The sequence below is a fragment of the Carassius auratus genome, chromosome 20 (assembly GCF_003368295.1).
Source record: "Carassius auratus strain Wakin chromosome 20, ASM336829v1, whole genome shotgun sequence".
In the NCBI taxonomy this organism is placed as follows: domain Eukaryota; kingdom Metazoa; phylum Chordata; class Actinopteri; order Cypriniformes; family Cyprinidae; genus Carassius; species Carassius auratus.
Genome location: NC_039262.1, coordinates 23,589,021 through 23,615,025, shown reverse-complemented (window position 1 = coordinate 23,615,025; position 26,005 = coordinate 23,589,021). Strand labels below are relative to the sequence as shown.

Here is a 26,005-nt window from a genome sequence, read left to right as displayed (position 1 = left end):
AATCATTTAAAAAATTATTTAAAAATAATATAAAAATGATGTGTAGTCCATAACAGCCTACTATAGACACAGCCAGTTTTACTCACTGAAATATTTATTTGTCATAAAATTATTACTTCATAATTGTATTGGAGTCTTACACACATGTTATACAGATAATAGAGTTGTGCATTATTTTGAGTGATGACTGCTATTATAAGAGTGGCTTGATGGAGCACAGGAGATGCAGATAACATGATATTGACCCTTAAGAAACTTTCATTAATGCTGTCACGTAACAAATCTGTCCAAATATAAAATTAAATGAATAGATAATTTCTACATTGAAATAAAAATGTAAAGACTGCACAACTAGTATAAATTGCGAATCTAAATAATTGGGAATCATGTAAAAAATACTAATAAAATAAAAACATGTATCTTTCTGTTTCTGTATATTATCTGTTTCATGTATCTATTATAACATTTATTTAGTTTTGTGTGCTTGGCTGTTTCCTTATAAAAGTCCAGAAATTTGTCAAGTTTTTCGTCAGGTGTCGTTTTAAATTATATGACGTCATTACATTGCCGTCTTGCCACCAGCCAATCGCTGCACTGCTGATCATGGTTTCGAGTATCGATACATATCCCCTTTTAAGCCAACACATGAACGTGCAATTATCTCAGATAACTCAATCCAGCGATACTAATCATATACAACAGGTGTGGTCGAAGAACCCAGTTAGCCGGATCATGATAAGCACGATGATATCATCTTGGATGTGTCATTTGATCTCAGATGTAATAAGCGACGTACGAAGAACGGGCCCCAGGTCTCAAGCATGGTTGCAATGTGTTTGTTGTCAAACTGCAAAATTACATTATTTATTATTATTCTAAATATATATATATATATATATATATATATATATATATATATATATATATATATATATATATATATATATATATATTTGATTTGGAAAGGAAACCTGTTTATCTTGTATATTTTTTCATTAGATCAGATAACATTTTAAGCTGTCATATGGTCATATTACAGCATTGCCCCTCACGTTACAATGCAATAAGCCCCAAGAAGCCATGGTTAAAATCACAATAATAAAATTCTACAACCAAAAGAAACTTTTCTTTTTCTTTTTTTATAAATAGTCTTATCTTTTGTTTGCATCCATCAAAATTTATATGCAATTTAAATATATGTGTGTGTGTGTGTGTGTGTGTGTGTGTGTGTGTGTGTGTGTGTGTGTGTAATTAAATAGTATATATTTTTAAACTAAATGAGAAAGTTTGAGTCAGTATTTATATGGCTTTTTTTCAAATAAGCATGACTAAACAATACAATACATTAAACAATGTTGTTGAATACCATGCCAGCTTGCTGGATATATAGTGCAACATATCCTGCAATTCAGACAAATCCGGGTCTCTGGATGCATACCTGCACTTCAGCTTGAGCGGAGTCTGTGAAATGCACAGCGACAGATCTAGACCGTCTTCTGCTACCTGTGACTCCACTGCTATAATCTCTTAGAGGGGACGTGGTGAGGTAGTGTCTTCTATCTACAGGGCAAGAGACAAGAGATCTTTTAAAGGCTGCGCCTTCCAGACTGCATTTGTTGACCACATAGGTCAGGTCAAGACAAGTCAAGCCACCTTCATTTTTTATAGCATTTCATAAAATACTGTGTCGATTAAAAAAGATAGCTTTAAAAAGATAATCAGAACCCATTTTGGAAAATCAATTATAGAGACTCTGCAGTAATGTATCTCTAAAAGACAATAGTGCCATTATTTAGCTCAAGTCAGTGCAGTGTTGGTTTATTTCAGATCAATAACTGAAGTTCATCAATCTGAAACAAATTCAATTCAGAAAAATGTGAAAGTTTTGTCATTCAGCTTGATTCAATACTGATTCTATTCAAGAACCAGCTGCATTTAGACTAGTCTTAAAAAGTCATCTATTTTTTTTTCTCTCTATAAGACTGGTCATAACTTTTTTAATTAAGTTATGAAAAGGTAGTTTGTTCTTACTTGTATTGAAACGTAAGACTGATTTCCCCTTGCCAATTGCTAGTTGGCCAAACTAGTTCTTAAGACACAGTCTTAAAACTGTGACTAAGTTTAAGCAACTGGCCCTAGTTCAACACCAGTGTCAACATCCCAAGAGGCATTTCAGCTGTAAAGCAGCTCTACAGAAGACAACAGTGCCATCATCTAGCTTAATGCAGCTCAATTTTTTTCATTCCATGGTTCAGTCAGGGCAGTCAAAACTTACTCAGATGTCTTATTTCAGAAAAGTAACTATTAACAAATTTACTTTTATTCTGCCAATTATTGTAATTTCTTTCTTACTATGGAATGTAGTGGTCACTTTTCTGAAATGAGGCAGCTGCATCAATGTAAATGGTTGACAAATGCGAATTCAGGAAGCCACTGCCGTCGGAACGAGACACAGCAATTATCTCGTAAAAGAAGAAAGTTAAATGCAATTTTATATAAAATGTCTTATCTTGTACATTGAAATAAAAATAAATATAGAAGGAGATAACAGTGCATTGTGGTATACAGTATTTCAACAGTGTAACAATATATTCTGGTTATATATAGTTTAAACTAGTACTTTTGAGTGGGAAGTGTAAAGAATATACTATATATAATTTATTAGCATTATTACAAATAATAACTTGTACAAATAATTAATGTATTGACAAGCTTCCACTAATTCAATCAAGCAATATACAGCTTTTTTAGTACCTCTGGCACTGCCATCTTCCAGGTCACTGGTGTGCAGTGTGGAGAAGGAGGTGCTCCGACCACCAGGTGAACTCCTCAGCTGCTGCGCCTGCAGATGCTGGATGGACTCCTCCAAGCTCTCCCTGAGCTAGAACACAGGGCATGGTCTCAACACAACACCCTTATCTGAGATCAGAGACAATCCCATACAATTTTGTGCATCAATACTCACTGTTGCCATGGCTTCAGCTTGGTCATCTGTGTGTCCCTTATACTGTCCCAACATCCGATCTACTTTGTTTAGATTTCGGCTTGTGTCCTGCACAAAACACAAGCTTGCATGTAAAAAGACCCTAGCAATCCCTGTTCTACACAGCAGAGCCTGTGTTCTGACAAATAAGGCTACCTGGCAGATTATGCTACCAACACTGTATTTATCCTACTGTGAGGGTATGTTTAGGGTTGAGCTAGGTGTACATGTTAATAAAGCCTCACATGTTATTAATATCATACTGGAGCTAAATCTGATAGGTAAAAATTTTCGCTATCAACTTAATGCTACCATCTGTTTTAATGGGAGGTAGGAAAATCTGACAGGGTAACACAAATCGTCCGAGCAGGTGTACACGTGCAATGAATAAAAACAGCTTACTTTTAGAGTGTTTGCTAAAGTGTCAATTTTGTCAGATATGTCCGATACATGAGTGTCCCTGGGAAACCCGCTTTCAGGCCTCGTTCGGCGCTTTCTGACCCGCGATCGATGCCCCGTGTGTCTGTCATAGGTGTCAGATTCACTGGAGGAGTCCATGCTTACAAGAGCCAAAGGATGAAAATAGTTAACAGCAATAATCTGAAATCAGAAACCAACTTCACCAGCCCTGACACTAGCATTAATTTATATGTTTGCCTAAGTTAACTGATAGACGTGTGTAATTACAACAGGCGAGAAAATATTCCGCTTATTTAATGTTTGAGACCGATTATCACTGGTCTAAGTTAGTTGATGGAATCGTCAATTTTATGTAACTGTTAAACAAATTTGTGAACACTCGACTTGGCACAGTTTACGGTAAAGTATCAAGCTAGTTAGCTTCGTGCTTACATAGTTTCTTTGTTAAAAAGTAATGTCCGTATGTATAATATATTGCCAAATCACAAAAATGCAAAACTACAAAAAACGTACATAAACCTGCCCCTACCCGTGTGGCCAGCAGTTTGACGGTTATCTTGTGTGATCAGCGTAAAACACCGCCATCCTCTGCTATGGCAACTTAAACTGGCCGCCTAACAGGAAAACAACAAACGCTATGAATCATGGGAGTTGTAGTTTTGACACTCGCGCTGCACCTGTTACGTATGAGAACTTATATATTATGTTTTGTTATATAACAAAAAAAAACTTTAATGCAGGAATGATTCCACCAGGTGAGAAATAATTATAAGAATTTAATAAATATTTTTGGGTTTCTCTCTCTTTCCCTCTATCTCTCTTTCTCTATCCCTTTCATGTGTGTGTGTGTGTGTGTGTGTGTGTGTGTGTGTGTGTGTGTGTGTGTGTGTGTGTGTGTGTGTGTGTGTGTGTGTGTGTGTTACAACCAACATTAAGTTAAATGTTTAGCCCAACCTTCTGGGCAGCAACCCAACCCTTGTCAAAACAACCCATTTGCTGGGTTTGTCCATATTTTACCCAGCGCTGGGCTGTATTTAACCAAGCTTTTTTTCAGTATCGAGAAATTATATAACCGTTGAAAAAAAAAAAGAAAAGAAGAAGAAAAAAAATCTATGAAAAAAATATTTGTATTGACATATATTGATATTTAATCATGTCCAGCCCTCCAATGGGGGCTGTTACGTTGTTTGGGCTAGCACTGAGAACATTGTATTTCACACACTTTAAGCTCTTTTATTTTTCAAATAGGATTAGTACAACGAATCGCTCGGTTTGTAATGCTTACCGAACCGAAACCCCCCGAACTGTCTATTATAGGCTAGCTACACACACACACACACACACACACACACACACACACACACACACACACACTTATTTATATGTATATATATATATATATATATATATATATATTGAACCGTTCGTCTGTATATCATGATATCATGATAAACCTAATCCACGGAATTATTAGTAAACGAGAGGCTGCTTACAACTATTCAGTTCCCATAGAAACCGCAAGGGCGCATCAGGCGTCCGCCTCACTCACAGACTCTCTCACTCTCACTGACTCTTAAACTCAATCAAGCTGGGCTTTTAAAGTGCTTGTCAGTGTTTGTGTCACTGTTTAATGGTCCAAAACCGAGTGAAGAGACTGCAGTTTTCCAACAGAAGAAAATACATTTATTCTTTATATCATGGCGACAAATGTACTGTCGATGTTACTGTCAGTTGTGTGTGTGATCGGATATACGAATTCATGTCCTCGAAATTGCGAGTGTTCCCAATGGAAAGCATTCGTTGTCTCATGTATGAACATAGATGTTATTCCAACGTTTCCCCCAAAGACAGAATTCTTGTAAGTATTCATTATTTTCTTTTCTTTTTCCCTTTCTTTCTTTCTTTCTTTCTTTCTTTCTTTCTTTCTTTCTATTTTGTTTGTGTTTGTGTGCTTGTGTTATGATTTTATGGACATTTTGGCAGTTAAGAGAATTATCTGAACATTCACAAATCTAATAAATTTAAGTGAGAACCACAGATTATTACCACAGAATGTTATTACTAATTTAACCAAAAACAATAGTGAACAATTTATTAACTGGTACATTAAGCATATATAACATACATGATCAATTTGCAATTATAGCATTTATAAAACTTATAAATTTGACATTACACTTAGGTTTTTCATGTAGGTTAACGTTACAGTAGATAAATAGATAAATCTAAACCTCTTATCCTCAGCTCAGTAAATCGGCACCATCCTGCCAAAGTTATTTTTTAGAACACTCATTAGATGTACTTAGTTGTACTAATAATACTCAAACTATCTTTTAATATCTAAAGGTTCTAAAATTATCCCATGTGTTGTATGATGTTCTAAAAATATAGTCTATGTATATGCAGTAATTTTCATTAACATATAGCCTTCAGTCATGGATATTAATCAGGTTTTTGGCCAACCAAACCCTAAAGGCTATGCATGTAATTGTATTATTTTTTTATTAAATTGGGAGGGAAAAAAGACAGAAAGAAAGAAAGAAAGAAATTTGGCTTTTCTATATATTGCTGTACAAAGAATTGTTGTTTACTAAAAAGCAGTGTTGTCTTCAGTGTTGGATTAAACCTAAATTATGATAATTTGATCATTCATTTTTGCAAATGTATTTGTGTTCCATAGTGGGGTATCAGAAATATGTCCCTGCAAACACACAGAATTGAGACACTTCACCTTCTTCAGTTCTGTTGACTAGTGCCTCATGCCATGCTCTAATCCACACACTCCGTGGGTTTGTTTAGCCATCCAGGAACATTCCTCCATGGCTTGTCTGTCCAGTCTTGATCACATTATCTATTTTTCCTCCGTCTCGCCTCGTCAGGCACCATCACATGAAATTACAGCCAAATCAGTGCGCCAATTGAGGCTGCCGCCCCACTTTGGAGCGCAACATTCCTTCCTCCTCAGAGTGCTTGCTTGAAAGGTGGACAGATATATATATATATATATATATATATATATATAACTTTGAATACACTGCAGCCAAAAATAGACCAGATGGGACCAGCAATTCCTGATGGAGGTTCGATTCCTTTGCTACTATACAGCTGGGGCATAAAAGACAACTAAACAAAAAATATTATTGCTATTACTGAACTGAGACTATCAGATGAGAACATAAGCCTGTAATGTTTGAGACAAGATACATTTTTGGTTTTCAAGGATAGATTGATATGTTCTTTGATATTAATGTATTTAATACTACCAATGGCACTTTCAGTTTCTGTGTCTGTATTTTTTTTTTTTTTTTTTTTTTTTGCAACACTCTTAGAAGAAAAGGTTCAAAAATGAACCTTTTGAGGTTCCTGGAGATTGCAACTGTGTTTTTAATTGGAACCTTCACTTAAAGGTGCATTAATGAACCACATCAGTTCCTTTATGAACCCTTTTCTAGCTAGCAATAACGTTGTTGTTGTTATACATTATTAATCCAATTTCACTATAATGTCAGAACACCATGATTGTCCATACACTGTTTAATACATACATATGCATTACAAACCAACAAACACAAGTAAATAAACAACATTCATCCATAAATATGCATTACAAGCAAACCAACAAACACAAATAAATAAACAACAATCATCCATAAATATGCATTACAAGCAAACCAACAAACACAAATAAATAAACAGCAATCATCCATAAATATGTATTACATACAAACAAACAAACACAAACTGTACATAAACAACTATAAATATCATGCATTTATATACATATACATTAATTTAAAAAAATTATTATAATAATTGGCCATTGTGGGTGGCATATTGGTTTTGGCTTTATGATACATTACACAGTTTTCAGTGAATGTCAGGCTGTCTCTCAACTTTGAAGCATATTCAGTGTTGAAGTTGAAGTGTAGAGCTGTGTTCACATCATCTACTTCACAGACCTCCTCCTCCACTTCCATCATTTTTTTTAAAGAGACTCTGCATCCAAGGCATGTCCCTTAATAAACAGCACAGGGTTGGGTGTATCTGATTCCTAAACAAGGAGAAAATAATGTTGTTATACTATAACAATATTTAGTAGTTAATATGAAATTTAGTATTTTATATATATATATATATATATATATATATATATATATATATATATATATATATATATATATATATATATATATATATATACATATATACAGTACAGACCAAAAGTTTGGACACACCTTCTAAATCAAAGAGTTTTCTTTATTTTCATGACTATGAAAATTGTAGATTCATACTGATCAATACTATGAATTAACACATGGAATTATATATAGAATTATATACATAGCAAAAAAGTGTGAAGCAACTGAAAATATGTCATATTCTAGGTTCTTCAAAGTAGCCACCTTTTGCTTTGATTACTGCTTTGCACACTCTTGGCATTCTCTTGAAGAGCTTCAAGAGGTAGTCACCTGAAATGGTCTTCCAACAGTCTTGAAGGAGTTCCCCAAGAGATGCTTAGCACTTGTTGGCCCTTTTGCCTTGTGCCTGCAGTCCAGCTCACCCCTAAACCATCTCGATTGGGTTCAGGTCCGGTGACTGTGGAGGCCAGGTCATCTGGCGCAGCACCCCATCACTCTCCTTCTTGGTCAAATGGCCCTTGATGCCTTCAGTGTGACTCATATTTTCATAGTCATTAAAATAAAGAAAACTCTTTGAATGAGAAGGTGTGTCCAAACTTTTGGTCTGTAAACACACACACACACATTTGTTTATATATAATAAGACTCCAAAAATGAATCTGTAATAAGTCTTTTACTTTTTTTTTTTACTTTTTTACACTGAGGCAGTGTAAACTATATTAATAATATACAAGAGATAATAGAGAGGGTGGCAAGTGGTCATGAAAAACTAAATTATGCATGGACACAAACTATAGAATAACCTCATTCTAAAAACAAATGTTTATAAGAAATCATAACCAAGAGAAGGGGTTGAAAAAGAACAAATTATAGATACACTCACCTCACTGATGACATAAAGAGATCTCAGACTCTGGTTTAATAGAAGTGGAAACAGCAGGACAGCAGCAACCATTGAGACCTTTAATTGAAAATTCGTTGAATTGAATATGGCATACTATGTTTTTGATCATTGGATTCTTAGCTTTACTGTTCATGCAAACCAGTGCATTTATTAACTTTGTGTGCCAAATCAATCGGATTAGTTTTTCTTCATCCAGCTCAGTAACAATATCTCCCAGCTGCTCTTCTACTCGTTGATCTCTGTTTGTGCCTCCCGACTCTGTCTGTGACTCTTACCCCAACTGACCTTGGCCTCTTTTGATAAAAATCTTGACCAGATAGTTCCTCCATCTGCAAAATAGATAAATAAACATATACATGAAACATTCTCACAGGATAATAGAAATGTAAGTATTGAAGTGTCACTTATTTTTTAGCAAACCTACCTATACAATGATTGCGATATTTTTTTGGACTCCTGGTAAAATTAATCTGTTTTCTTACTTTGCTGAACCTGCAACAAATGTCATTTTTTCAACATCAATCAAAGGTGATCTTTCTTTTTTTATTTGTTTTAAAGCACATCCTTGCCAGTCTTTTATCTCAAGAACATGTATTTGGTAACAAGGGCTGAAGACAACTTGTTATGTTCACCTGTTGCATACCTGAAAATAGAGAAACATTATTAACCTCACCATTCTCTAAAATTATAAACTTAATGCATGGAAATTACCATGTACAGTATATTTGCATTTAATCAAACAGACCTTGAATTGTTTTTGATCTTGTTTGCTTTGTCCTGTATATCTGGTTTAAAGTTGTTGTTTTTTTTGCTACAAACAAGCAATATGTTGTTTTGAGATTGATCCAGGTGGATTATCAACAAGTCCTACAAAAAAGTTTGCAGAAAGGTGCATGTTAGTATGCACTGTAAAAAAAGAAAAATTGACTTAACTTAAAATTACAAGGTAATTTGCTGCACAGCTTTTTTGAGTTTACTCAACTTTTAAACAAATTAGTTCACTTAACTCAATTCACTGAGTAAGGTCACATGTCTCCCAACTTAAGATCTTTTGTTCAGCTGATTGAGTTTTTATAGTTAAAAAAACTTTTGTTATGTAATTTCAACTTTTAATGTTATTTTCACTTGACTTAATAAAGTACGTTCAGTTGACTAAAAATGTGTTATTAAACAGCATCACAAGGTTAAAAAAAACTACTACATGCTTGATATTTTGGTCAAGGTTTTATTTCAAACCAGCAGCAACACATTGGTAACTTTAGCCATACTCATTCTTAAAAAAAGTAATTAAATGAGTAGGCAAAAAAAAAAAAAAAAAAAAAAAAACATTCAAAGTGCTATCTCATTCAACCGGTCCTAAATACTTTAAATGTTCTATGTTTAACATTTTAAATTGTTAACACAAAACATGTTACAAAACGAGCAATATAAGTACAAGTTAAAGGAGTATGCTGACTTTTTTGGGGCTTTAGCTTATTCACCGTATCCACCACAGTTAGGATTAGGCTCCTTTGTCTGTTCGGAGTTGGCGCGCTTCATTGTACACGCGCCAATTTCATGGTCGTTACAGTGCTCTTGCTCAAACCTCCAACCCAACTTGTATGCTTGTTAACTTGAATTTACAAATTGAATTTTCAATCAATTCTAGGTTGGTCCAATGATTGTTGAACTAATGTCTTTTCACTAGTTATGCCAACATTTTTGCATTTAATTGTCCAGTTAACTAAAATATAATCATTAGTCTAACTTTTTGTGAGTTGGATTTTTTACAGTGTGGTGTAGATATGTAGACATCTGACCTGACCATCACTCCTAATTAAATTAAATGTAAATTAAAAAAGGGAATGCAATAAAATTGCTTTGTAATAACAACTAAATGCATAAATATAAGAAAATGTCAAAGTCACTAAGTTCTTCCGTACATCCCATTAAATTATTATAATATTTAACAATAATAGTAAAGGTGTCCACATATTTTTAAACACGTGTATAATAGTAACTTACTCGTGGTGTGTTCATTAAAGTGTCTCCATCAATTTCAGTATCTGTTAAAACAACATAAGTCATACAATTATATTTATAAATTTAGAGTTAGAAAGGCAGTTATAAAGTACATACAGTATTATTTTAATTCGAAAATACTACCTTTAGGGACAACGTGCCTCTTTTGAGAAATTATGATAATAGCGTCCTCCTGTCGTCCACATTCAGTTCTTCATGAATGAAGTGGCAAGCAGTACATTACCAAGCAATCAGTGTAGCTCGCAGCGCCCTCTGTTGGTGTAAATAATCAATACACGAGTGCTCTTGTAACCAGCAGGCTAAAATCTTTACAAATATATTGAAATAAAACATCTGAGAAACGGTCTTGAGGTGTTTTAGTAACCATGATATATGCAGAATAATTAACTCGATGACTAAAATGACTTAATATTATGGCCACATTAACATCTTGTGTGCTTAATTCTGTGGCACGTCGTCATTTATTCATTATGTAACACACAGTTATGACATTACGTGTTATTTTAATAGCTTTTCAAAAAGGTTATAGTTTGAAAGGTTTTGTTGTCTTACCTCAGATATTCGTGCTGCTCCACTCAGTGCTGCTGTTGTTTGCGCTTGAATGTTTGTAACGGTTTTCCCGTGTGGCCTCTGACCTTGCGCGTAACCAGAGGTGGGTAGAGTACAAAAAAACTTTACTCAAGTAAAAGTAAAAGTAATTCTAGAAATATTTACTCAAGTAAAAGTAAAAGTACTAGTCTTGAATAGTTACTTGAGTAAGAGTAAAAGAGTATCGGATAAAAAATCTACTCAAGTAGTTAGTTACTAGTTACTTTGGGTCATATATACGGAGCCTTTTTTTATATAGATATATAGACAAAAAATGTAAGTAATGTATGTGTGTGTGTATAAATGTATATATTTCATCAGCCTTTAATCCAATTTATGTAATTTATTATAAAACCCTGTCTGTTTATTTAAGTAACAAATATAGGTATCATGCCATAACATATTTTTAATACGACTGACTTTATTTTAAATGTGAATTTAACATTGAAAGTTAATGTGATATAAATATTGCTACTAATCTTTCATTGTTCAGAAAGAGAGCAAATAACATTTACATTAAACATAATTTTCACTGACAGTCTAGATTTCATTCACTCTCAGAAACTACCATTAAAATCACTGAAACTGTTAACACTGTGAAATCAATATCTTAATTATAGATTCGTACACACATCTGCACTTTGTTGTTTCTGACGAGAGAATTCGGCAGAAAGAGGTATTCAGTAAGTGAGCGAGTGAAGGAAGCACCGGCATTTCAGCGATGACTCATCGGAACGCCTCTGATTGGCCTGATTGCGTTCAAAAGCTCAACAGAATCGTGTGTGATTGGTTAATGCGCGGCGCTGTAAAAACGCGTCTGTCTCTGGCTCAGCGCCAGCAAGCGATCACAGATCTAAATTTAGCAGCTGATGATATGACTTGCTGAACCTACTCGCACTGGTGTGATTGTATTAAAATTAATCAAATCTTAATCGGCTATTCTTTGTCTTTTGGAAGCTGCATTCAACCTGTTACAAGCCACACACGTACAACAAACTAATGTCACAGTGGTATCGTGTACTGTAATCGAATGTAGCCCAAGTTATTACCTGTTAAACAGTAGACAGCACAAGCGTTCATCTAATAAGGATCTCCACCGCAAGCAAATAATAGCCTTTGCAGATTAGCTTTCAATTCAGTGCAGTTCCATAGCCCCGTTTTCAACGCTGCTGATATTCTTAAACGTTACAACTCAGAGTGAACCGCTTCAGAGCTCAGCGCGTGCAGCATGGAACTGAACGACTCATTCAAACTGATTCATGAACCAATTCACTCGTTTGCCGACTGGTTTGATCAAGCCTTTGAACAGAGTTGACTCAAAAGAATGAATCATTCGCGAATGGGCATCGCTCATTGTCCAGAGAAAAGTAGACGGCACGTTTGGAATAAACTGAAGTATTGATAACATTTATTGCATTAAGATGAAGTAACGAGAGGGGCGTCGCCCACAGTAACGAAGTAAAAGTACAGATTTTTCCCAAAAAATGTACTCAAGTAAGAGTATAAAGTACCCATCTTTAAATATACTCCGAAAAGTATTCGTTACCCCCGAAAAATTACTCAAGTAAATGTAACGAAGTAAATGTAACTCGTTACTACCCACCTCTGCGCGTAACAGAATCAGTGCTTTGCGTTGCGTTACGCAACTTTGCCTATTAAGCCCAGAAACCTTCGCCCTGGTTTAAATGGATATGTTTTGATTGTTTTTATTCTCAATATCGAAACAATAGACCCCTTAATCGCCTACGTCACTGTGACGTCACCACTCTAGCTGAAGGCAAAACATAAGGCAGAACTCATAGCAGATGCACTAAAAGTTTGAGGTTTTGACTTTAAAATGTCTTCTTGTTGTGTTTTTGGCTGCCAGAATAGAAGGAACAGAAGTTTTGTTTTAAAACTAAAGTTTTACCGGATCCCGGCAGACATTCCTTCACAGAAATCAAGAAGACAATTGTGGTTGAATGCAATACGCGTAAAGACAGGATGGAGATGATCATAAATAATGCTCGTGTTTGCACTGCACACTTTCATATCAGGTTAAATAATCTATGCATACCGCCCAGCTGGAGACGTTGCAATGTTTACAAACTTTTAAGGGGTCTATATAATGATAATAATAGTAATATTAATAATAATAATAATAATAAAACAATTACTAATAAGAAAGAAAGATAGATAGATAGATAGATACAACCATGTTGCCACAACTGCATCTGACATCACAATTATTAACAGAGTAAATTAAATTAGAGTAAATTAATACTGAGTGTGTAAATTAACAATTTACTAATGTAACAGTTAAGCAAATCGTGTTCTAACTGTACTCAGTCTAGTCTTTACAGTACATCTTAGAAAAGGTTCAAAAATTAAATATGCTAGGTTCTAATATGAACCTTTTACCACAACAAAGGTTCTTAAAATAACTGCCAAATAACCAGTGGATCATCATAGAACCTTTAAGTTCAACTTTGAACCTTTTTGATAGCTAGAAGTTCATTTTTTAATTTAAAGGTTATTTTTTGAACTCTAAAGGTTCAATCTCTTCTAAGAGAAATGAACTAATTTCCCTAGTTTGCTTTCATGGTTTTGCACCTTGAAAGACAAATTGAGTGATTGCTTTTCTTAAAGAATGAGGTTGGCACACATGTCCAATGTAATGTGGTGCAATTATTTGGATTGAGGTTGAGGTGAGCCAACCAGGATTGCGGTGTAAAATAACGGCCTGTTCACTGTCATAGAGTTTGTTTAATTTACCAGGGTGGTCTTTTCCACTTGATGTCTGTCTACCTGTTCCAGCTTTGGGCTGTGAATTAGCCCATTGTTGTCTTTTTATGCTTTTATAAACAACAACTTGACGAAAGTATTAATTATATATTTTTTTTTTTTTTTTTTTTTTTTGCCATTTAGAGTTGAAGCTGTAGTCTGTGTAAACACATTATAGAGGCAACATTTTCCTTCCTATAGCAAAAACAGGTGAGATATTTGTTTGATTTGGCCACAATTAAATCCAGACAATTTTGTTTAGACTTACCACTTCAAAGAACTGCTCCATTCACTCAAAGAGAAAACAGGCAGTTACCAGAATCACACTTTAATTGCCTCAAGACCTCTGTAAAACATAATCTTTTTTTTTTTTTTTTTTTTCTCGGAATGGAGGTCTTGCAGACTCACATTCTTCGGTTTTGGTCTCTTCATCTATTAAGTTTCCAACTTTTGTTTTAGAACTGTACAATATTCCCAATTTGTGAAAATAATATGCTTAATGAAAATCTCTATGTTGCTTTAAATGAATAGTTCATCTAAAATAAAAATGATCATCATACTCTCATGCTGTGAAAGTGTATTATTTTATCTGGATGGACTCAATCTCCAGTGGCATAAAAGTAGTCTTCTGAAACCATACCACACAATAGTTAAGAAGATATTTTAAGTTAAATTTGGAATTAATAATATGAAGATTTTGGTCACTATACCTCCATGTGTTATTTCATGGTTTAAAAGAATTTACTTTTCGCTTACTAATTAATTTTATTAATAATATTAATTAGTATATACTGTGTGCTGTTGATCCTAACATGATCCTAGGCTACATCCATACCAAAATCTTCATTGGTCTGACTTTTGACACTGATTCATTTTCTCTGAAATGTTGGTAACCAGATCACAGGGCAACTTTTTAGTTTTTTCTAGTTTCCACTCCACAATATATGTTTGATCATGCTCATTTATATATATATATATATATATATATATATAGAGAGAGAGAGAGAGAGAGAGAGAGAGAGAGAGAGAAGAAGAAGAAAGTCAACAGCTAGGTTGTTTCTAGACTATTTGGGATAATCACATCCTGAGCCAATGTTGACCAATTGCAGAATGGAAGCAAGTGTGGGACACAGAAAACAATCTGAGACAAAGGGGTGTCAGAACTTAATTAACACACAGCTGTTACAATAGGAGCAACTTCATTTACAGTAAGGGTAGTAAACTGTAAGTGTAGTTAATTTACTGGTTAAGAAAAATAACTTTTTTACTGTACAATACTACTCAGAGCATGTAGCAAAAATCTGCATGTTTAGGGACTCCAGTTATGAGAAAACAAGGAACAACCTCAAGTGTGATACAAGTAAGACTTTATTAACTACATAAACACTTAAACTAGTCCTCCGGAGAAGAGAACAGCGGTGGGTGAAAAGCTGAAATTTCAGTAGATGGGCACCTATATGAGTCAACTACTGTACCTTAGGCATGAAAGCTGGGTTAAGAAGAAAGGAAACTGCAGTGAACCCTGGAGCAAACTGCAAACATGATGGGCTAACAGACAAAGCCTGTAAGTCACTCACAGGTCTAATTGTTACTAAGGCTATGAGCAGTACTGTCTTAAAAGAGAGAAACTTAAGCCCAGCTCCCTCCAGTGGCTCAAAAGAGTGTTGAGAAAGTGTTTCTAGGAAAATGAATAAATAATGGGCATAATAATGGGGGATATCATAAACTGATGTGTTTCTCACAACAGAAACGGAACAGAAGACAATGATGAATAAAGTCATAGTTTTTGCTATTTTTGGACCAAAATGTATTTTCAATGCTTCAAAAAATTCTAACTGACCCTATGATGTCACATGGACTACTTTGATTATTTTTTTCTTACTTTTCTGGACAAGGACAGTTTACCATACATACGTTTTCAATGGATGGACTGAGAGCTCTGGGACTAAATCTAAAAGATCTTAAACTGTGTTCCGTAGATAAACTGAGGTCTCATGGGTTTGGAACGACATGAGGGTGAGTTATTAATGACATAATTTCGATTTTTGGGTGAACTAACCCTTTAAGCAGCAAAGAGAAGAGAAATAAAAACATGAAGCTATGGTAACAATTTGATATTTAGCAGATCTTCAGCCTGAAGGAAACATCAGTTTCTTTTCACCTTTGTAAAATGTGCAAATGATACTTAATGTATCAATTAATAAGACTAAGTTTGATACTTGCACATCTCAAAAGAGAGTCCTGTTCACTTTGGGGCACCAGTAGGTTGGCTGAAGTTAGGTCGATGAGAACCATTTTGAGTCAAAGAATCTTGATGAATGGAAAGACTAGGCAGTAGCCTGGTGCAGACTTAAGGGCTGCAGAAGAGTTTCTAAAGTGAAAGTGAAGTGAAAGTGACATTCAGCCAAGTATGGTGATCCATACTCAGAATTCGTGCTCTGCATTTAACCCATCCGAAATGCACACACACAGAGCAGTGAACACACACACACACTGTGAACACACACCCGGAGCAGTGGGCAGCCATTTATGCTGCGGTTCCGAGGGAGCAGTTGGGGGTTCGATGCCTTGCTCAAGGGCACCTAAGTCATGGTATTGAAGGTGGAGAGAGCACTGTACATGCACTCCCCCCACCTACAATTCCTGCCTCGAACTCACAACCTTTTGATTGCAAGTCCGAGTCACTAACCTTCAGGCCACGACTTCCCCTCCGACTTCTAGCTCACGTCCTTATCTTCTTTCCATCCTTATCCACTTGGCACACTCATACCGGCTAAGGCTCTACACACCGACAGCAGTCTGAAGATTTTGCAGAAGAATGCCTATGGGCGGAATTGTGTTTGAGCCTTTTAAGGTCTGAGAAGATGCACGCCTCTCTGGATGGCCTTGTTCAATGAGAAAGGCTAAAATTCCAAGCGGTGGGTTGGAAATACTCGAGAGGTTTTCAACCCTTTGTGTGAGAGCATGGTAATAGAAGTATGGAACTCAATTAGGTTTTGATGCACAAACTGCTAAAGGTTCTTAGAACACTAATATGTTACATGGGTATAAACATATAATATACACTCTTAATTAGATCATCCAAAGACGAATTCATAGAGAATTCATATCAGTATTAATGACAGACCCTGTTCCCTCACTCTGACTAGAGTGGGGGAAATGAATGCATAATGAAGGACATCTGGCCAAGGCTTGACTAGAGCATCCACACCCAGTGGTGCATTTTCACCCGCTAGAGAAAAATATAGAGGACATTGAGCATTTTTCTTGTGAGGCGAAGAGATCTACGGTCACCTGACCGTATCTCTGCCATATCTGTTTCACCACCTGGGGATGGAGTTTCCACTCCCCATACAAGGGGTTGAGAATTGCAGGTCTTTTCTGATTCCTGAGCACTCTGATGCATGCATGAGTAATTCTCACCAGCCAGCTGAGATGCTGCAGAGAGCACAGATTTAACTGTGTGATCCAGCACTGAAAATCCCTAATTTTGAGCTGCCCCAAATGTACTACAGAAATCACAGAAGCCATTAGACCCAGCATTCTAAAACACAGTATGTACGAAACCACTTTCCCCATCTGAAAGCAGGCAATACATTGTGTGAAAGAGAGGGAGTCTTTGCTGAGCCCCAGATATTCTGTTTGTGATCCTGAACCCCAAGTTGCTGAGATGATTTAACACCATCCCGTGTCTTTCACTGCTTGCTCTCAACAATAAGCGTATCAGATAATTGTCTATGTACAACATTATTCTTGTTTCCTTGTTCCTTAATGGGAACAGGGCTGCTTCCACACATTTGGAAAAAAAACCTTTGGAGCTAAAGAATTCGTAAGCTGTGCCTCGTTATGCAAATCTGAGGAATTTTCTGTGAGAGGGGTAAATGTCTATGTGAAAATAAGGATCTGACAGATCGAAGGTCACAAACCAATCGATCAGATGAATCAATTGACAAAGTGCTTTTGTGTGTTAACATTCTGAATGAATTATTTCATAGGTGTTTGTTCGAAACACCAAGATCCAGAATTGGACGAAGGGCTGTGCCCCCTTTATTTAATAAAAGCCCTGATGGCTCTCCTCCTCTGGAGTTCCTATTTTGGTCGTCAGGACATGAGCTGATTCTCCCTCGGTCACTGACACAATCACCCTTTTGAATCGAGGTGGTTTCATGGCAAACTGAAGTCCTCTGAACACTTCCGCCTGGCTGACGTCGCACAATGATGATGTCATCATTGCTACTGTGCTGGCTCTCTCTGAAGGTATGAGAACTCCTTCCAGCGTAGAGAGACTAGTGGGAGTTGAGAGACTAGTTGAGACACATTGAATTTTGTGTCTCTGGAACATGTGCGCTCACACATTCACATCCAAAGAGTGCACGTAAAGCTGCGTCGCAAGTATTATGAACCCCTGATTATCACACGGTATTAAAGGGTTAGTTCGCCCAAAAATTAAAATTATGTCATTAATAACTCACCCTTATGCTGTTCCAAACACGTAAGACCTCATTTTATCTTCGGAACACAGTTTAAGATATTTTAGATTTAGTCCGAGAGCTCTCAGTCCCTCCATGCTGTGTGTATGGTATATTGTCCATGTCCAGAAAGGTAAGAAAAACATCATCAAAGTAGTCCATGTGACATCGGAGGGTCCGTTGGAATTTTTTGAAGCATCGAAAATACATTTTGGTCCAAAAATAGCAAAAACGACTTTATTCAGCATTGTCTTCTCTTCCGTGTCTGTGTGAGAACAGTCTGGATATCCGGTTCACGAACGAATCATTCAGTTCACCAAATCGAAGTGAATCGTTTTAAACGGTTCGCATCTCTAATACGCATTAATGATCCTCAAGTGTCCTAACCGTAAGTCTAAATGTATTTAGTAAAAATGGCATTTAAATTATCATTTTGCTACAGTTTTTGCTCACACAAATTAAACTTAACTAATCAATTTCGTTATTGCAATGTCATTTTAAGTTTGGAACTAATAAAGCATTAAATTACGTTTTAAATTTACATACTAAAACTAGTTTAGAAAATGGGAAATGTAAATTTCTAAATTTTCATTTTGCACTTAATGTTGCACATATGTATATTAACTTTTTTTATTTAAATACAGAAATACATTCCCTCACATCTCAGTATTTCTGTCCTGTTACTTCTAACCCCCTTTTATCTTTCAAAAGCCTCCACTAGCTGTGCAGGCTACACAGGCTCTTCAGGACATCACAACCCCACCCCCTTCCCATGGCCAACAGCTACAGCAGCTGAAGCAAACGTGAGGCTACCTCCATTGTAACACAACCCCACATCTCTTCCGGTCCCTCAAGCTACTAATAACAATTCTGTTCAAAGGCTTCCAGCTCCTGTAGCAAACACTAGTGTAAAGCTGCCTCAACTAGCAGTGCAGACTGCACAGGGCTACAGCAGTTGAAGCAAGCGTGAAGCTCATATCGCAGACTTTCCTCCTGTTACTTCTTACCCCCACTTTTTCAGTGGCCTCCAGCTCCCGTACCAGATGCTAGCATGAACACTCTTCTGCTAGTGGTGCAGACCCATTCACAGCCATTTCCTTACCCCAGCCCAAACCCTCCCCTCCCCTACTCATGGACTGCAACAGTTCCACCATCCAACAATAGAGTGAAGCTGCCTCTGCTAATGGCATAGGCCATGATACCCATCATTCCCCCACTTTCTTTTGCTCCAAGCGGCGTAGGCCATAATGCCCACCATTCCCCCACTTTCTTTTGCTCCAAGTATGAGCACATTTCTGCAAGCGATTCCGGCGGCTACCTTTCCTCCTCCCCCTTGCATGGTTGTTCTTTCTTCCCTTTATCTTCTGCCTTGCCCCTCCCATCTCTTAGAATGCTCTCGTATTTGAACCACCGACTGTAGCCAGCACCATCAGGACACAGATTTTGTCAAAAGTTCAGACTGTTGGAATCAGATGCAGAACCACTCCCAAACCCAGTCCCTACCTATTCATAGCTGATATTCCCGGAAGCCATCCACTGAAACCTCTCGTCGAAGCTTCCCTCAATTCTATCCTATCCATCTACCCTAGAACTCTCCAAGATTATCTAACATCATGGATATATTTTAAAGAATTTCACTCTGCTTACAACCTAACGTTCCCAAACTTTTTCTTGTTCGCCACCACCTCATTCATCTCTCACCTTAACATCAACAAAAACCTACAGATAAGCTCCATTAAAAGTTATCTAAGCAGAATCCATTTTTCCCATAAACGGTTCTCCCTAACCTCAGATTCACAGACCTCCCTATTCATCAGAGGTAACTAAAGAGCCCTTCCCACCCGCCCAGACACCAGGCGACCCATAATCTTAAAAATAGTCACATCTAGCTTCAACACAAACATCCACCCCACTATTTCCGGTCTAGTGGTACTGGATGAAGAAATCAAGCAAAGTAAAAAAAAAAAAACAGACCAAGAAAAGCCATTTCATTTTCAACTTCCACTCACCCATACTTGGTGGCTGGTCGTCAGAAGCTTTGAAGAGCTACTTTCGATTAGACCACTCCCACATCAAGGAAGCCCACTGAACTCTCATTGGCCGACCCCTTTAATATCTGTACCTCCCCATTGACTCAATCTTCTGACCCACCATAGCTAACCCCTTTTAACATCACCTAATCCACCTATAATGGCCCATCCCCACTCCAGCCATCCCAGCAGGAGCTTTTACATATTTCCCACACTGCCTCAGCAATTCCCGCTCCCGCCAGGAGACTTACCTAATTTCCACAGTGCTTGCTCTCACAGGAGCTTTTCCATATTTCCCCACTCCCGCAGGAGCCTTTACCCTTTTTCCCCACTGCCGCAGCAGTGCCCACTCCCACAGGAGCCTTTTACCTATTTTCTCCACTACCTCAGCAGTGCCTTTTCTGTATAAATCCTTACTGGCTCAGCAGCATCCCCACTGCTGAAGCAGTTCCTGCTAGCGCAGGAATCTTACCTAATTCCCGCACTACTGCAGCAGTCACAGCTCGCGCAGGAGCTTTTCCATATTTCCCCACTGCCACAACAGTGCCCACTCCTGCAGGAGCTTTTCCATATTTTCCAATTGCCTCAACAGTTCCTGCTCCCGCAGGAGCCTTTGTCTGTATTTTACAATGTTGCAGGGGTGAGGAGCCTTTTCTATATTTCCCCACTGCTTTGCAGTTCCTGCTCCTGCAGGAGCCTTTTCAGTATTACCCCATAGCTGCAGCAGTGCCCGCTCCCTCAGGAACTTTTCCATATTTCCCCACTGTCGCATCAATTCCCATTCCCACAGAAGCCTTACCTAATTCCCACACTGCCGCAACAGTTCCTGCTTCTGCAGGAGCCCTTGTCTGTATTTTACACTGCTGCAGCAGCGCTCACTTGCGCAAAAAGCCATTTCGAGTCTTGGTGCTAGCAGGAGTTGTAGGTGGGGAGGGGAAAGTTCCACCATTCTATGTTTAGGACTTTATTGGATTTACTCATTTAATACTCATTGATATTTTTTTCGAGGGGGACTATCTGAGCCACTCCCCGGGCACCGAAGCATTGGCTGCCCACTGCTCCGGGTGTGTGTTCATGTTGTGTGTGTTCACTACTGTGTGTCTGTGCACCTAAATGGATTAAATGCAGAGCACTTATTGTGAGTATAGGACACCAATAATCCCCATCCACTTGATTGGCTCTACAACTCTCTCTCCTCTCCACCTGTAGCTGGTGTTTTGTTGAGCGCACTAGAGCCATTGTCCTGTGCCCGCTGTGGCATCATACAGGTGGATGCTGAACACTGGTGGTGGTCGAGACCCCACCCCCCAAAGTGCTTTGGGTGTACAGAAATACACAATAAAGCGCTGTATAAATGCATCATCCATTCATTCATTCACCATACTTGGCCACACTTCACTTCACTTTAGTTTGTTCATGACATTAGTGGTGCTCCCTTGGTAGCCTCCACTCCAGAGTCTTGTCACAACATGGCTGTCACTCTAGAGTCCTCATGAACACCACAAAAGAGTCTTCAGCCATCATAGAAGCCAGTCCAGTATTTATGGCTGTCATGGACATTGCATCTGAAACTAACAAGCAAGTCCCTAGGCACTGGAGATTGGCTTCCAGTTCGGCGGACACACTTCTGGTGTTGGTGCAAGTGGCTTGAATTTGTGTGGTCTCAGCCTTCTCAGTCTGTCCTGTTATGGCCAAGGAAGCATCTCTGAACCCTGTGTTTGTCCTATTAATGTCAAAGAGACCATCCCTGAACCCTTTGCCCATCCTGTCGAGGCCATGGAGCCTGACTCTGAGCACTTAGTCCTGTTATGGCCAAGGAGGCAATCTTTCAACTGTCTCCCTGTCATGTAACGACCACTGAAGCCATTCCCATACTCTCTGCTTGTCTTGTTATGGCCACAGAGGCTGTTACTAGCTTCCACCTTGGTTGTCTGCAGCTTTGCTGGCTCCACCCTGGTGACCTCGTGCTCTACCATGCCACTTCAACCACACAGGCCTAACCCGCCATCCCTCCCCCGATCCACCTCCCTCCTGGACTTGAGCTTCTGTTGTTTGGAGTGTCTGTAAGCCTCTTCTTTGTGGGGGGCATGTCTGTTTCTTGTTGTTTTGTAGGTTCCTGTCTCTCCTTGTCTTGGGTTTCTACAGAATGTTTCAATGGTTACAGTGATTTGAAACACCTGTACCTAATTGTCCCTGTCTTCCCTGTGAATTAGTGATGGGAAAATCAGGGCTGCGTTTACCAAAACCGTATTTATGCTACGTTATTCGTAAGATATACCTTAAGTTATACCTCTGTAGGATTATCCTTGAACAGTCCATTTCATTAAAAGAACCCAACACCGCATTCCACAGTTCAGAACGATTCCCCATCAAAACATTAGTGCTTCATAAAAGACAGTCATGGTGCCAAGATGGCTAAAGGGGATGTCACCCCCTCCTTTCCCTTCTGTGACTGTCTAATCTCATACCAGCGACGCCAGGACAGCAGGAAAAGATTTCTCTTTGTTCCCCAAACTTAAGACCAAATGGCCAAAGAAACCCTGTGATGACCCCAATGCATAAATCCCCAGCCTTATCATGAAAGGAAGTATTCTAAGGCATTCCTTTGGCCCAGGATCACCAAAAAACAATAGACTGAAATTTAACCAACTTTTGGTTTAACACAAACAACGGTCTCAAAATTGCTTCCAATAAGCTGAATTGATTACAAGTATTTACCTCACACATTTATTAAGTATCATGTTTGTTCTATATAAACTATGGAATTATTTATGTGTGTTTAACTTTCATTACAGCCTATTTGTAGGGTTTTCTACCTCAGTTATAGGAACTAATCACCAGAAGTTGCCTCATACATGTGTATTCTCTGTATTATGCATGCTTTATATTACTCAAGTAATTTTGTGTGTTAATGTGACGGCTCGTAAGAGAGGAGGAAGCAATTGCAGGTAATAAGAATGGTAGTTTATTGATGGTAGAAAATACAGCGAAACTGAAAGATGAAGGCACAGTCCAGGATGTGGGCAATGGTGACGGAAGGTCTACAGTGGCGTGAGAAGTGCTGGATGGTGAAGTCGGTGGTGACGGTGTGGACGGTCAATGGATGAAACCAGGAAGTGACCGGAACACTCACACGAAGACGACAACACGAACACAATCCAGAACAATAACACGGAAGACGGTAATCCAACAGGGAGACTGCAACATGAGTGAGGATCTGACAACAGACAGAGAGAGAGGTGAGTATATGTAGCTGAGGGGTGATGAGGATCAGCTGGAGCGAGACAATCAACACCCAGGTGACCACAATCAACTAAACGAGCACATGGAGACAACGTAAGTACAAAAACAACCACAAAACATGACACGGAGGAAACACTGGATTTCCTACCGTGACAGTTAAACACTTATCACGGCTAAATCCTAATTTACTTCCACCTCAACTATGGGAAGTATATGTATTTTGGTACCTACTTGATGGGTAAATGCTTTCTAGAATTTTTATATTAAGTAGATGTGTGTAGGATGTACCATATTTAAACAATTAAGTTTGCTTATTAAAGCGTTTACACTAAACTCTCAGGAGTTTGGACACACGCGTTCACGTGGACATTACGCTAATTACATGCAAGAACTGAAGAAAAGGGGCATGGGCCCGCCCAAGACAATTTCTGATTGGATGCCGCACTAAGAAGGACAGGTCAGATGGACACGCTTATAACCCAATGACAAGCTTTTTGCCTAGTGCTTTTGCCCTGCTTGCAGTGACTTGGGCTCTTGCCTATGTTTTGTGCTGACCTTTCCATCGTCCAGCATGCACTCTTCAAACCAACAAGAGCTCACTCAAAACTCATCAACTCTTCCGTAAGATTCTTCGCTGAACTTCGTCCAAGAAAACCCTCTGAGTCGCTCCAGACTTAGAGGAAACTCCGTTGCATAGCAACCCGCAATCCAGGAAGTCTCACGAACGAAGCGCCACCCGGCAAAGCCACCCAACCACTCACCATCGAGTGCTGTCCCTCAGAACGCATCATAGACCGACTGCCAGCCAATCAGTGCCAGAGATTCAGTCTCCAGCAACTTCCAGCAACGCTCCCACAGGAGCATCCAAACGCAATTACACAATATCTCCTAATTCTGGCTGAAACTGGTGCAAATCTTATTAAGAAACCAACTAAGATTAAAGTAGTAGATTGCTAGTAGATTGATTTTCTCAGGTTGCGGTCAAGAAATAGTGTCTAATGCTAGACACTTGGGACTCCATTCATCCTCTGTTAATAACATCACTTTTCTCTGTCACTATTTGAATGAATGTTTGTGTGTTTTCGTTAGTTTAGTTTGGGTGTATTAGAGTAGTTTAATAAAGCTTGCTTTTATTATTATTTTACACACCAGTGTCTTATGCTGTGTGCTTACAAGTTACTGCCTAAAACTGTATATTCAGTTACCTTGCTCATAATCAGTAATCATAATTTCATGATATTATTACCATAGGCCACGGGATGATATTTTGTCCAGAATTGATCAAATACCCTAACCTCAACTTATAGGTGGATGAATAAATGATAACGTGTTAAATATTAATTCTAAATAATTTTCATACTAATTTGGTTCTTATTCACTGTAATTCAATCCCCTTTGAGTTATATTGATCTTAATTCCCTTATTAATCTGTAAGTCATTCATTTGTAAGGTTAGTTTGGACCATTCTTAGCTATACCTTATTGCTGTTCACAGTTCACTCCGCCAGTGGCCACCACTGTGCAGAAAGCTTCTTCACATTTCAATTGAGACAGCAAATAGTTGTCCACGGAGCCAGTTAGTGTATGTTCACTATTTCTTAGTACTTCTATTTCACAATACTGTAGTATCAGAATAGCGACAATGCAAATTCTGCAACTTTTATATCTTGTTGTTTTATCTTTGTCGAAACAAACTCAACGGAGCTACCACCTAAGCCCTGAAATTCAGCTGCTGGCGGCACTCTGTTTTTATATTGTGGGGAGTTTTTTGGAGGTGGTTAGGGATGGATACAGGCTAAGACCTCAGTGTGGCAGTGCGTTCAGTCAGTCACAAACTTCCTGCTCCGTCACAACCACTATCACATAGCCTACATATGCCTTTTGCCAGGCACAACGTAATGGAGGCACATCAAGGCTTCCATTGGTGGTGTTCCGTGAGTAATTAGCCTTGTGGACGGGACAGTTATCCCCATTACCAACCCATTAGCACTCAACCAGGCCTTCATAATATATATATGAACATGATAATATAAATGACCCTTTCAAAAGCAAACGAACCAAACAGCCAGTTAATGTAGCTGGTTAAGGCAGAATACTTTTACCGTGAGATTGCAGGTTCGCACACTTGCATAATTATACATACATGCATGAACACACACACACACACACACACACACACGAACACACACACACACACACACAAACACAACACAACACATCTACTCATGGTACATTTCAAGTAAAATTGTTAATGCAATAAAAGTTATGCAACCAGTTCCATCTATTGAGAAACAGAAATTATAAATTATTTTCAGATTATGATTTTTTTTTCTTTAACTGTATCATTCTGTATCGTTCATTCTTTTGTCATGTCATATTCCCGTAAACTGAAGCTATGCAGTCGGTACCGGAAACAGAATTGATTAGTTTATGTTTTTTTTTTTT

At 38.0% G+C, this 26,005-nt stretch overlaps 2 protein-coding genes across 5 annotated transcripts in view; one reads left to right on the top strand and one right to left on the bottom strand.

The window, feature by feature from the left end:
• cep128 (centrosomal protein 128) overlaps nt 1-4,078 on the bottom strand; it is a 133,406-nt gene extending 129,328 nt beyond the window's left edge. For all 3 annotated transcript variants that reach the window (XM_026291545.1, XM_026291546.1, XM_026291547.1), the window contains exons 1-5: nt 3,933-4,078; nt 3,386-3,542; nt 2,966-3,052; nt 2,755-2,881; nt 1,439-1,560 (exon numbers count right to left, since the gene is read on the bottom strand). In XM_026291545.1, the coding sequence (XP_026147330.1) occupies nt 1,439-1,560; nt 2,755-2,881; nt 2,966-3,052; nt 3,386-3,541 (492 nt within the window). In that variant the 5' untranslated portion in view covers nt 3,542; nt 3,933-4,078. The remainder of the gene's footprint in view (nt 1-1,438; nt 1,561-2,754; nt 2,882-2,965; nt 3,053-3,385; nt 3,543-3,932) is intronic.
• An 865-nt stretch (nt 4,079-4,943) lies between these two features.
• tshr (thyroid stimulating hormone receptor) overlaps nt 4,944-26,005 on the top strand; it is a 56,864-nt gene continuing 35,802 nt past the window's right edge. For both annotated transcript variants that reach the window (XM_026291550.1, XM_026291548.1), the window contains exon 1: nt 4,944-5,261. In XM_026291550.1, the coding sequence (XP_026147335.1) occupies nt 5,101-5,261 (161 nt within the window). In that variant the 5' untranslated portion in view covers nt 4,944-5,100. The remainder of the gene's footprint in view (nt 5,262-26,005) is intronic.